The sequence below is a fragment of the Heptranchias perlo genome, chromosome 10 (assembly GCF_035084215.1).
Source record: "Heptranchias perlo isolate sHepPer1 chromosome 10, sHepPer1.hap1, whole genome shotgun sequence".
Taxonomy (NCBI): domain Eukaryota; kingdom Metazoa; phylum Chordata; class Chondrichthyes; order Hexanchiformes; family Hexanchidae; genus Heptranchias; species Heptranchias perlo.
In genome coordinates, this window is record NC_090334.1 from 54,001,401 (window position 1) to 54,015,347 (window position 13,947).

A 13,947-nucleotide genomic window follows, 5' to 3' on the forward strand; every position below is an offset into this window, starting at 1 on the left:
GTTTTGTTTCTTTTAGAAAAAAACTTCAAATCAAATTTTATAACAGAATAGTTGTGCCTATGCTGGCTCTCTGAAAGTTCCCTGTCCTTTTTCAAATATTCAGTTCTCTAATAAAAGCTATTGTGGGTTCTGTTTCCACCATTTTCTGGTAGGGAATTCTAACAGCCCTCTGGGTTAAAAAAAACTAATTTCCCTCTTTTTTTTCTTTGGTGATGACCTTAAATTTATGCCTGCTAGTTACCAACTCACTATCCAGTAGAAATAGTTTTGCCCTGTTTACCTTACCAAACCCCCTCATAATTTTGAACAACTTAACAAAATTAAAGGGACAGTGGCAACATGGATACAAAATTGGCTAGGGGACTGAAAGCAGAGAGTATTGGTGAACAGTTGTTTTTCCGACTGGATGGAAGTATACACTGGTGTTAGGACCATTGCTGTTTTCGATATATATTAATGACCTGAACTTGGGTATAGAGGGTATAATTTCAAAGTTTGCAGATGATACGAAACTCGGAAATGTAGTAAACAATGTGGAGGATAGTTACAGACTTCAGAACAACATAGACAGACTGGTGAAATGGGCAGACACATGGAAATGAAATTTAACGCAGAGAAATGTGAAGTGATGCATTTTAGTAGGAAGAATGAGGAGAGGCAATATAAACAAAATGGTACAATTTTAAAGGGGGTGCAGGAACAGAGAGACCTGAGGGTGCACATAAACAAATCTTTGAAGATGGCAGAACAAGTTGAGAAGGCTGTTAAAGTCCAGGATCCCATATGCTTTTTTATTAATAGAGGCATAGAGTACAAAAGCAAGGAAGTAATGCTAAACCTTTATAAAACACTGGATAGGCCTACCTGGAGTATTGTATTCAATTCTGGGCACCACACTTTAGGAAGGATGTTAAGGCCTTGGAGAAGGTGCAGAAGAGATTTACTAGAATAGTGATGGGATGAGGAGCTTCAATTATGTGGAGAGACTGGAGAAGCTGAAGTTGTCCTCCTTAGAACAGGGAAGGTTAAGGGGAGATTTGACAGAGGTGTTCAAAATCATGAACGGTTTTGATAGAGTAAATAAGGAGAAACTGTTTCCAATGGGAGAAGGGGTGGTAACCAGAGGATGCAGATTTAAGGTGATTGGCAAAAGAACCCGGGGTGACATGAGGAAACATTTTATTATGCAGCAAGTTATAATGACCTGGAATGCACTGCCTGAAAGGGTGGTGAAAGCAGATTCAATAGTAATTTTCAAAAGGGAACTGGATAAATACTTGAAGGGAAAAAAATTATAGGGCTATGGGGAAAGAGCAGGGGAATGGGACTAATTGGATAGCTCTTTCAAAGAGCTGGCACAGGCATGATTGGCCGTATGGCCTCCTCCTGTGCTATAACTACTATGAACTCAATCAGATATCCTCTTAACCATCTTTGTTCTAATGAAAAGAGCCGCAGTTTCTCTAATTTCACCTTATAATTAATGCCTCTCATCACATTGAATCTCTTTTGCACTATCTCCATGGCCTTGACATTCTTTCCTAAAGTAAAGTGCCCAAAACTGGGTGCAATGATCTAACCGGTCTAACCAATGATTCAAAGAGGTTTTATGTATAGCATTGCTTCTTTACTTTAAAAAAAATGTGTATCCGCACCTCTAAGTCTCTCCTTTTTAAAGATTTGCATGTTCTTTTCTATTCTTTGTCTCAAAGCATATCACCTCACATTTCTGAGCATTAAATTTCACATGGCATCCATCTACCCAATCTACAAACTTCGCTATGTCCTCTTGAAGTCACACAGTCCCTTTCACAGATAAACATATTACCTATTTTTGTGCCATCTGCAAATTTTGATACCCAAGTCCAGATCATTTTTATAGAGTTGTCAGTTTTCTATGGCATTGCACATGGCAAATCAAGACCAAGTATAATGTTCAGGTGAAATGGAGTTAGAGATTGAGGCTAATTAGACTTGAGCATACAAATGTAATTTGGAATTTGGTCACCACCGGGGGGGGAGGTTGTAATTACAGCATGACAAGTTTAAATAGGTAGTTTCCATTATAAATGTGGACATAACTTTTACCCATTGTAAATTCCTAACAGTAAGTATGTGCAGATTTAAGATTTTTTAATATCATTAGTGCACCTCCCATCAGTGAATATAGTCTCTCTTGTCTGTCTCTGCTGTCTTTGTGTTGTGGTTTTTCTATCTTTCTCTTTCCTTCTGCTACTTTCTTACCTCATTTTGTTTCTCTCTGTCCTCTTCTGCTTTTCTTTTGGGTGGGAGGTGGTGGGTGATGTGTCATAATATGGTATGACATGGTGAAGGAAGACAACAGTGGCTGCAGGCTGCATTTAGGATAGGGATTGTAGCGAAACTGTATCCCTGAGCAGCTATTTTCCCATCGAGTCCCACTATCCCTTCACCTCATTAACCCTCCATCTTCCCACCATCCCTTTCCTACCAATTCCACCAATCCCTCACTCTCACTACCTCTCCCCTTTCAACTACCTGCTCATCTCTCTATCCTCTCCTTCCCTCTTGCTCCACTGTCACTCACTGCACTCTTAACTCTCCATCCAGTTCCTCCCCACCACTATTTCTACTCACTGCCCGAGGATGCATTAGAGAAGTCAGACATTCGCTAACCTTTAACTGTTTCTCTCTATCTTACCCTTCTCCTGCAATAATTAGTTGCCTTGAAAATTCAACGGTTTATTTGGGAAAATTGAATAATTATTATGCAGGGAAGAAGTCTCTCCCTCTTTCTCTTTCTCCCCCCCCCCCCCCCCCCAAATTATTACACTTTCTGAAGTATATAGAACACAAAAGCTACAACAAGTGTGCAATCAGTTCGCTGTTACTTTCTCTCTTTCACAAACAGGCACACACGTCTCTCTTTTTAAATAAACATTTAATATAAACTTAAAGCTTTTGAAATTTGTCTTTTCAAAATTATTTGAAAAGCTGCTTATGTGGCATTTTATCAGATACCTTTTGGAAATCTATATATGTAACATCCACTGCATTTCCTTTATCAATATACTCTTATTTCCTCAAAAAATTCTATTAAATTTGTTAGATACAATTTCTCTTACAAATCCATGCTGCCTGTCCTTCCTTAAAAGCAGATTTCTAGTTGAGTATTAATTTTATCCTGTATTATGGCCTCTAGAAGCTTACACACTCAATGGTATTGGGCTTACGGGTCTATAATTATATGGTTTATCCCTTTCTTTCTTTTTGAATATATTTAAATGGGTTTCCAATCAGTCTTGTTTCTAATATTTCCTCATTCATGGCAATGAATATGTAGACTTCCAGTTTGATTTTTCTTGTGTGTAGTGCTAATAAAGCGTGGGACTTGCACGTGTTCCTATATAACCTGTAACATCTCCATGGTTGAGTACTTTTACAGCAGGGCTATCTGGTTTATTTATTACAGTTGGCTGAAACATGGATATTGTCTGGCCTCTAATGAACTTACGAATGTGTTTTTATTAGAAAGGAGAGGAAGAATCCATATTTTAAGGGTGTAAATACTACTTTTAGAGTATAAATACTAAATAAAGCCACAGCAGCAGTTGCTTAAGTTAAAAATAAGAAACTTGCAACATAGTATCTAAGGACATAACTTTAATTCTTTCAATTAATAAAAATGTTCTTATTACAGGAAGCTCCATCAGGCTCACAGCCAGAAGTAGTGTGCACATCCTATCCATTACAGAGTGCAACATGAATTCTCTAGTTGCCTATGAATCCTCAGATTCAGAGACAGATAATGACAAAAGTGGAGAAGACAATTATCTTCAAAGAGAAGATGATTTTGTTCACTCTAAATTTCAATCTGTATTTTCAGCTACCACAGGACTGGAATCTTCTAGATGTGGTTTAGAGGTAAAAATTGTATCTGCTGGAGGTAGCAATATGGAATGCAAATGGCATAGTACACAGAATCATGCACAAAGATACTTTAGGGTAACTCCCAGACATCCAGAAATGACTTTAAATGATGAAACATATTTTCAATTTTCTGAAAGTAACTATGAAAATGCATTGGAGCGGGTGCAGAAATCTGACAGAACTCCTGCAAAGATGGTCCCCTCAGCTCAGAAAAGATTATTTCAAGACTCGGTGGCTACTGCTCACAATATTAAACCGTACATACCCAAAAGACTGAGGCAGAAGGAAGTAGTAACTTATGAAAGCAAAGAATTCAAAGGCAGCACAGAAGCTTTGAACTCAGAGATAAACTGCACTGCACCAGAAGAACAGCAATGTCTGCTAAGCAGAGTTTCAGACTTCATTAAGCCCTATTTGGAAAACCAATACAAAACTTCAGACATTCCAAAGCGCTTGGTGTTTCAGATGGCTAAGCACAAGGGACCGGTAACTACAATACAGTGGTGTCCTGTGCAACAACACAGTCACTTACTGCTCTCTGCCTCCATGGATAAGTCCGTAAAGGTAGAGTACCATTAATTACATGTCAAGTAGAAAATAGATGCTGGGTACAATCCTAATTTGATTTTCTTCCCTCTTCAAATGCCTTTAAGACTAGAATGTGATAAAAACACATTTCGTTGCTTTTGGACTAATATTGCAAGTAGCTTTGTTCTCTTTGAAATTCCAACGCAATTGCTATTGAAGGCATGTTAAATGCACTCTTATTACGTTAGTTTAATTAACTTGTGATTACTCACCAATGCAATGGGTTGAAGCAGACTTTTTATTCGTACATAGTTGTAGTGTGGTGCTGCTTTACACAAATCTATTCATTACACAACTGAATTAGAGCTCCCCTCACAATAGTTGAAAGTGTTTTTCCAGTATACACACAATTTGGGGGGAGGAGGGTAACAATATGACTCTGAATCATGATCTCTGATTCTATAGAAAACAATCCATCTCTGACTCTAATTACAGAGATCTAGTAATGTAAAGAACTAGAACTGTCAAATATATATATATATATAAAATATAATAATTTGCTGTGAATCACTTAGAGATGTCCTGAGGCCATGAAAGGTGTTAAACAAATAAAAGTTCTTTCTTTCTCACACCACCCTACCTGTACCCTCTCTCTTACCTCAACATCCTTCCGATGTAGTGTGAAGTCCAAAACTGCACACAGTACTCCCAACTGTGGTCTAACTAAGGGTTTATATAGATTCACCATTATATTGTGACTTTTATATTCTATATATCTTGCCATAAAACCCAGTATTCTATTAGCATTTTTATAGTTTTATCCAATTGAGGTGCTACTTTTAATGTCTTGTAAAGCTGAACCCCAAATCCCTCTGTTCTTCCATATCATTCCCCCAACTAAAGTATGATTTTTTTTTAAACAATATGTACCACCTCACATTTACTGACATTGAATTCAATCTGCCGCTATTTTGCCCATTCTACCATCCTATCAATATATTCTTGCAGCTTTCTTTGATACTCAGAATTATATACAATGCTTCCTAGTTTAGTATAGTCTGCAAATTTGGACACCACTCCCTCGAGCCCTGTGTCCATGTTATAGATTAGCACAGTGAACAGAAGTTGTCCCAGAGCAGAACCATGTAGGACATCACTACCCACTTCCAACCTCTCTGAGAAACTGTCTTTTAGTCCTGTTCTCTGTTTCCTCCCTTCTAAACAGTTGCTACTTTTCTCCTAATTTCATGCCCCTTAATCTTCTCCAATAATTTCCCATGTGGTACCTTGTCAACGACTAACTGCACCACATGCATTGCATTTCCCCCATCCACCATATCTGTCACCTCCTCAAAGTACTAACTGGGGCATCCCTAAAATATTGTGACCTCTGAACATCAAAAGGCTTTGGGTTTAGAAAAGCCAGTGTAAAGAGCTTTCCCAGTGTAAAGAGCTTTCCAAGCCTGCAGTGAACTTGAGAACCATTTATTAATAGTTCACTCTGGGAAATGTAAATGCCCTCTTCAGAATCAACTGCTAGGTACCACTGATTACTACAAAGTTGGCACAATTTAGAGTGTTTGGAGTTGTACTTTTTCCTGCCATTTTTCCCTGGCAGCCTCCTCTCAACGCTGAAGTGTGAAACAATGAGCACCAGTCACCGTCTGGTAACTTATCCAATTGGTCGTTCTTCATGTGCGATCCTAGTGTCAGCATGGTATTCAATTCTAGGGGTATCATAACTCAGTTCAATTTTGACCTCACCCAATGTCCATGCACATGCATGTGCACTTCTTATAGGGATCATTGAATAGTGATCAGCCAGAACCTTGGCCAGTTGTCCCCTCCTCTAGCTTAGGGGCACTGGGGCTAATTGTTTGCCCCCATTTGTTGCCCTGGTTGGGATTGGATAACTTGGCAAGGACTGGGGCTTGAACCTGGGGTCTTTCTGGTCAATATGGTTCATCTATTCACTGTCTTAACTATCTGAGGCATTGAGGATCCTTTGTACTTATTTTTCTTTAAGGAGATGTTGGTGAGTTGATATTGGTTAACGGAGAACAAAATACAATGAGGATACAATTGATTGATGATGCAGTATATTAGCTTTCATGAATTGTCAGTCTGCTATGTTTTATGGGGAAACTCCTGAAAAATGATACAGATTGAATTGCTTGTGTTGAGAGGAAGCCCTGTTAGATATATAAAGGGGTAAATGCATTGATACTTCTTCTACTTCCCTCTTCCAGACAGTAACATCTATACCTATTGTTAAAAAAACTTGCATCAGATGTGCACATCCTGTCCACAAACCATACATCATTTTGTCATGCTTTTCTGTCAACATATACCATTGTAAATTACTATGTGGATGTTTCCCACTGTCATGCAGTAGTTGCAGCCTCTGACCACTAGATGGTTCTGTGGCACTAATTTGTGAATAATTTCTATGAACTCTGTCACCAAATTGTATAGAACAAAAACTTTATTAACTGGCTGTGTGCAATGCAATGGGCGATTTACTAATTCCTCTTTAAAGTTAGGATTAATTTTTTAAGATACCTGATAAAATATTTTAGCTTTGATGTCTTGTTTCTCTGATTGTTGGATGTTATCCTGTCTCTGGTTGGAATAAGTTTTTATGATTGCTTAGGAATCTGTGTCTTGGGGCACAGGTGCTGAAATCTGCCTATCTCGCCTACAGTATTCATTTTTCAGTACTTGTGTTCCTTCGTGCCAGGGTCAGTTCAGAAGGCTGAATGTGAGACTTTTTATATTGTGCTGGCTGATGTGAATCTTGGGATATGATTTGTTTGACACGGTAAACGCGTGTAAGTTATTTCAGAGGCAACCTAATAAAAATCTGTGCTAGCTAAAGGTTGTGTCAGAGGATCTAGTACAAGTTTGCAGTAGATATTTTACAGCTGTTTGGAATCACTGACCAATATCACTGTATCCTTCAATGAGTATGCACAAACCCTCAGCCTCTGGTTTCATTGTATAAATGCTGCTGTTCTTTCCAGCCACTATTGAAGAAGGTAATCTTAAGGTCCTACTTTTCTTGTGTGCATTCTGGCCTGATGATGGCAGCAAGTTACAATAAACTGCTAATACCACCCTTGCTATATAAATGTAGTAAAAATAAAAAGGAATAACTGCAGATGCTGGAAATCTGAAATAAAAACAAAATAGTGGAAATACACAGTAGGTCAGTCAGCATCTGTGGGGAGAAAAGAAGGCTTATGACATTTTGGGGTGTTTACCCTTCTTCACTCTAAACAAATGCAGGATGTGTTTGTGCTTTCTGCTGATCATTGCATGCTAGCACTTTATGCATTTGTAATGTGCTGCATAAGTGCAAGTTCTTTCTGGCAATCAGTCTTTGTAGGACATTTGTGTGGATAAGAAATATTTGAGTTTTTGCAGGTGCATAGATATTGATAATGTACAGAATTGTAGCAGTGAAATAGTTCCCAGTTTTATAGAAGTTTCTATTTTAACATTTTGTACTTGATTTAAAGATCATGCAGCAACATTATTAATACAATATTTAGTTACTTGCATGACGCAAATTTTGATTTTTGTATGTAAAGTGGCATTCAATTACGTTCTTACCTAACACCTTGTGGGAGAAACATCACGACAAGGACTGTAGCAGTTCAAGGAGTAGGCAACAAGGGATGAGTAATACAGTGCAGCCTTGCCAGCGCCACCCATACAGAGAACAAATTTTAAAAATCATAAAAGTTTGAGTCATTTTTATATTTTTAAACATCTATTCTGTTAACGTGTTTTTGTTTCAACAAAAAAGTTGAATTTAAATCTAAATCCAGTAGTGATCAAGCCAACATCAAAACTGTTCACTGGGCTGTATTTAAGTTTTGGGATGAAATGAAGGGTAACTCTTAAACACCAGGGCCCAAAAATTGCTTTAAAAAAACGGTGAGCTCAACAGCGCACACCATTGTTAGTGGTGAAATCGAGGAGCAAGTTCCAGCGTTTGCACGTGCAGTCAAACGCAGAAATTCTGGTTCGCCGGCGATATGACAGCTTCGCATTAAAGGGATATCACTGGCTGCAATCAACAGAACCAATGGACCAGCACCAACTTGCTCTTCTGCCCCGCTGGAAAGTAAATAATATCGCCACAAAACAGGTATACTCAAAAACACGAAGTCTAACCTAAAATTTAAAAAATTTTTAAAAATTCTTTTTACTTTTTCCTTCTATCCCTGTTATTTAATTCAATTATTTCCTACCCTCTCTTTATTTTCGCTGTCAATTACTGTTTTTACAAATGATTTTATTGTTGTACCTTTCACTTCCTGGATTTTATGTTCCGGCTTGCAGTAACCCTTGGCAGCTTGTCAAAAATGCTGCAAGCTGATTGGTCGAGGGGAGAATTATATTGTATGTACAGCACAGAAACAGTCCATTCAGCCCAACAGGTCAATGCCGGTGTTTATGCTCCACACGAGCCTCCTTCCTTCCTACTTCATCTAACCCTATCAGCATATCCTTCTATTCCTTTCTCTGTCATGTGTTTATCTAGCTTCCCCTTAAATGCATCGATGTTAGTCGCCTCAACTACTTCTTGTGGTAGCGAGTTCCACGTTCTGGGTCAAGCAGTTCCTCCTGAATTCCCTATTGGATTTATTAGTGACTATCTTATATTTATGGCCCCTAGTTCTGGTCTCCCCCGCAAGTGGAAACATTTTCTCTACACCTACCCTATCAAACCCTTTCATAAGAGAGTGATCCTCTCGCTTCTCCCATGGGTCCTAGGTTCGCTGGAACGAACGCTGGGCTGTTCACCGCTTTTGATTGGAGGAAGTGCCCGCAGCAAAGACCGTGGTAAGTTAGTGGGTTAGGATAAATCTATGAAGCGGTGAACACTGTTGCTTCGCTGCTCAGAGCAATTTCTGGGCCTGGTAATTGGAGCTGTTTTATCTTCAACACCCCACAAAGAAAGAATAAATTATAACTTGCTTAGTAAATTGACCCATTGTGTGTTTCCGGCGTTTTCTGTTTTTGTTCCAAGCTTGACGTTACTGACTTGCTTTACATTCCATGTCTATGGGTCAGGTAGTCTGATTAATGGTTAACCTTATGATTCGGTATGAAGTTAGTAAACCTAAATCCTGGCAACATTCTTTAATTTTCTATTTAAAAAAACTATTACAGGTTCACAATGTATTTTTGCAGAAAATTCAAATATTTTAGTCCAAATCAGCTTTTATATAAATTAAAATTTAATTTGTTGAGAATTTATGATTGATTTTAAGCCTTAAAGTTGCAAGTACAAACTGTAGCTCTGTTTACTTCAGTCATATGTTTGATTTATGCGACATAATCACTTCTACCTAAACGAGTTCTCTATTGTGGTGGGTTTGCAATCGCTGTGGCATCTGTCCCATTTACACTGCAGAGTGACTTTAACAGCATCAGTGGCAACACAAAGGCAACTTTGCAGAATGGTGTATATGTGGTTATATATGCATCCACTACAACAAAAACAACAACAACTCGCATTTATATAGTGCCTTTAACGTAGTAAAACGTCCCAAGGCATTTCACAGGAGTGATTATTAAACAAAATTTGACACTGAGCCACATAGAGATATTAGGACAGGTGACCAAAAGCTTGGTAAGAGGTAGGATTTAAGGAGCGTCTTAAGGGAGGAGAGTGAGTTTGAGAGGTGGAGAGTTTTAGGGAGGGAATTCAAGAGCTTAGGGCCTAGGCAGCTGAAGGCACAGCCACCAATGGTGGAGCGATTAAAATCAGGGATGCACAAGAGACAAGAATTGGAGGAGCACAGAGGTCTTTATTTCACACTGCTGTGAAATGCTTTGGGACGTTTTACTACATTAAAGGCACTATATAAATGCAAGTTGTTGTTGTTTTTGTTGTAGTAAATGCATATATAACCACATATATATCATTCTGCAAAGTTATCTTTGTTTTGCCACTGATGCTGTTAAAGTCACTCTGCTGTGTAAATGGGACAGATTCCACAGCGATTGCAGACCCACCACATTAGAGAACTTGTTCAGGTAGAAGTGATTATGTCGCATAAATCAAACATATAACTGAAGTAAACAGTTTGTACTTGCAACTTTAAGCCTTAAAGTTGCATCATAAATTCTCAACAAATTAAATTTTAATTTATATAAAAGCTGATTTGCACTAAACCATTTGAATTTTCTGCAAAAATACATTGTGAACCTGTAATAGTTTTTTAAAATAGAAAATTAAAGAATGTTGCCAGGATTTAGGTTTACTAACTTCATACCGAATCATAAGGTTAACCATTAATCAGACTACCTGACCCATAGACATGGAATGTAAAGCAATTCAGTTGTAGGGCTGGAAGAGGTTACAGAGATAGGGAGGGGCGAGGCATTGGAGGGATTTGAAAACAAGGATGAGAATTTTAAAATCGAGGTTTACCTTGAGTTGGAGACACTGTAGGTCAGCGAGCACAGGGGTGATGGATGAATGGGACTTGGTGCGAGTTAGGATAAGGGCAGCAGAGTTTTGAATAAGCTCAAGTTTATGGAGGGTGGAAGATGGGAGGTCGGTCAGGAGACCATTGGAATAGTCAAGCCTAGAGGTAACAAAGGCAAGGATGTGGGTTTCAGCAGCAGATGAGCTGAGGCAGGGGCGGAGTCGGGTAATATTACAGAGGTGGAAGTAGGCAGTCTTGGTGATGGAGCATATATGTGGTCTGGAGCTCATCTCTGGGTCAAATAGGATGCCAAGGTTGCGAACGGTCTGATTCAGCCTCAAACAGGGAGAGGGATGGAGTTGGTGGCAAGAGACTGAAGACAATGGCTTCGGTCTTCCCAATATTTAGTTGGAGGAGATTTTTGCTCATCCATGTCGGGCAAGTAGTGTGACAAATGAGAGACAGTGAAGGGGACAAGGGACGTGTTGTTGAGGTAGAGCTGGGTGTCGTCAGCGTAGATGTAATGACTTTCAATTCCTGCCATCAGTCAAAACTAAATCGCTAAATGTATGGATAGGCTGAATGGTCAGACAGTTCATGGCCAGGAATTATAGTGCCATGTATTACTAAAAGCTGCTATTTTGCATTTGCTGTCAATGACACAGCTGCCTCTTGAGGAACAGTTAAATATCACCTCTTGAGGATGGTTCTCTAAATGGTAGTGTTACCTCACTTTCATTAAAGCACCGCTGTGGGAATTGTACTGCTGTCAGTGGCAACACTCATAATTAAAAGTAAAGCATATATTTCAATCCTGTTTGCTGGTGCGAAAGCTGAAGCTGACTCCTTCATCAGTCAGGCCAGCACAGTTATACGAGATACAAAATCTTTTATAGCTATGGTGATAAAACCAAATCTTCCATAACCAAGGATTTTGTCCCCAGGTTGTTCTTCATAAACATCATCATGCATTTATATAGATCATGCATGTAACAAGTGCAATTAATGTAGAAAAATATCTCAAGGCACTATTTAAATGCATGATCTATATAAATGTATGATGATGATTACGAAGGACAAAATCCTTTGTTATGGAAGATTTGGGTTTTATCACCATAGCTATAAAAGATTTTGTATCGCGTATAACTGCTGGTCTGATTGATGGAGGAGTCAGCTTAAGCCTTTGCACGAGCAAAGCTTCATTGGGTTTGATTCTGCCTGTTATGCAATCTCTATTATGGATGATATGATGGGTTTAAAGTTACATTCTAATTCAGATAATCTCTTGGCTGGTAATGAAAGTGTGGCTTTCATTTTCTAACCATCCTTGTGCTTACTTCTTTACTTTCTTCCACATGCTAAACCTTTACAAATCACTGGTTAGGCCTTAGCCGGAGTATTGTGTATAATTCTGGGCACTATGCTTTAGGAAGGATGTCAAAGCCTTGGAGAGGGTACAGAGGAGGTTTACCAGGAGGATACCAGGGATGAGAGACTTCAGTTATGGAGAGATTGGGGAAGTTGGGATTGTTCTCCTTAGAGCAGAGAAGGTTAAATTAAAGGCATTCAACATTTTGAGGGGTTTTGATAGAGCAAATCGGGAGAAGCTGTTTCCTCTGGCAAGTGGGTCGGTAACCAGAGGCTATAGATTTAAAATAATTGGCAAAAGAACTGGAGGGGAAATGAGAAGAATTTTTTTCACTCACTACCTGAAATGGTGTTGGAAGCAGATTCCATCGGAACTTTCAAAAGACAATTGGCATGTACTTGAAGAGGACTAATTTGCAGGGTTATGGGGAAAAAGCTGGGATGTGGGACTAAATTGGACAGCACTTTCAAAGCCGGCACAGGCACAACTAGCCTAATGGCCTCTTTCTGTGCTGTAAGATTCTATATTGAAATTGTAACTCTAAGTCCAAGAAAAATATTTTGATTAATTGTGCATACTGTAAGGTTCCATGCATTTAATGTAATAGTCCATTTTTGATAAGTTAAGATAATCAGTTTTGAATACTGATGAGGGAGAGGGTTCATCTGGGGAGTGCAGCCAGAGCCAAGACCAACACACCATGGGTGGCTCAGCTGTACGGGGGGCGGGGGGGGGGGGAGGAGGAAGGTCAGGAGAGCAATAGTGATAGGGGATTCTATAGTTAGGGGAACAGACAGGTGTTTCTGTGGCCGCAGACGAGATTCCAGGACGGTATGTTGCCTCCCTGGTGTCAGGGTCAAGGATGTTACCGAGCAGCTGCAGAACATTCTGGAGGGGGAGGGTGAACAGCCAGAGGTCGTGGTCCATATCGGTACCAACAACATAGGCAGAAAGAAGGTTGAGGTCCTGCAGGCAGATTTCAAGGAATTAGGAAAGAGGTTAATAAGTCGGACCTCAAAGGTAGTAATCTCCGGATTACTCCTGGTGCCACATGCTAGCGAGTATCGAAATAGGAGGATAGAGATGAAGAATGCATGGCTGGAGAGAGTGCAGGAGGGAGGGCTTTAGATTCCTGGGGCATTGGGACCAGTTCTGGGAGAGGTGGGACCTGTACAAGCCGGACGGGTTGCACCTTAACAGGGCCGGGACCAATATCCTCGCAGGGAGGTTTGCTAGTGCTGTTGGGGAGGGTTTAAACTAGCTTGGCAGGGGGATGGGAACCTGAGCATAGATTCAGAAGGGAAAGAAGCAGAGCTGGAAATGGAAGGCAGAAAATTAGTAAGTGAGTTTGGAAGGCAGAGGAAACAAAGGTTAGAAACTAGACAACAAAGGAGTTTGGCAGTGTTTAATGGTATATATCTCAATGCAAGGAGTGTAGTGAATAAGGCAGATGAGCTAAGGGCACAGTAGACATGTGGAAGTACGATATCTTAGCTATTACAGAAACATGGCTTAAACAGGGGCAGAAATGGCAGCTCAACGTTCCTGGTTACAGGGTTTTCAGATGAGATAGAGAGGGGGGTAAAAAAAAGAGGGGGCAATATTGGTTAAAGAAACAATTACAGCTGTGAGGAGACATGATGTGTTCCAAGGATCATCAAATGAGGCCATATGGGTTGAGCTAAAGAACAA

At 39.6% G+C, this 13,947-nt stretch overlaps 1 protein-coding gene across 3 annotated transcripts in view; it reads left to right on the forward strand.

Annotated features, from left to right (window-relative positions):
- wdr25 (WD repeat domain 25) overlaps window positions 1-13,947 on the forward strand; it is an 88,004-nt gene that overhangs the window by 402 nt on the left and 73,655 nt on the right. For all 3 annotated transcript variants that reach the window (XM_067991799.1, XM_067991800.1, XM_067991801.1), the window contains exon 2: window positions 3,680-4,473. In XM_067991799.1, the coding sequence (XP_067847900.1) occupies window positions 3,742-4,473 (732 nt within the window). In that variant the 5' untranslated portion in view covers window positions 3,680-3,741. The remainder of the gene's footprint in view (window positions 1-3,679; window positions 4,474-13,947) is intronic.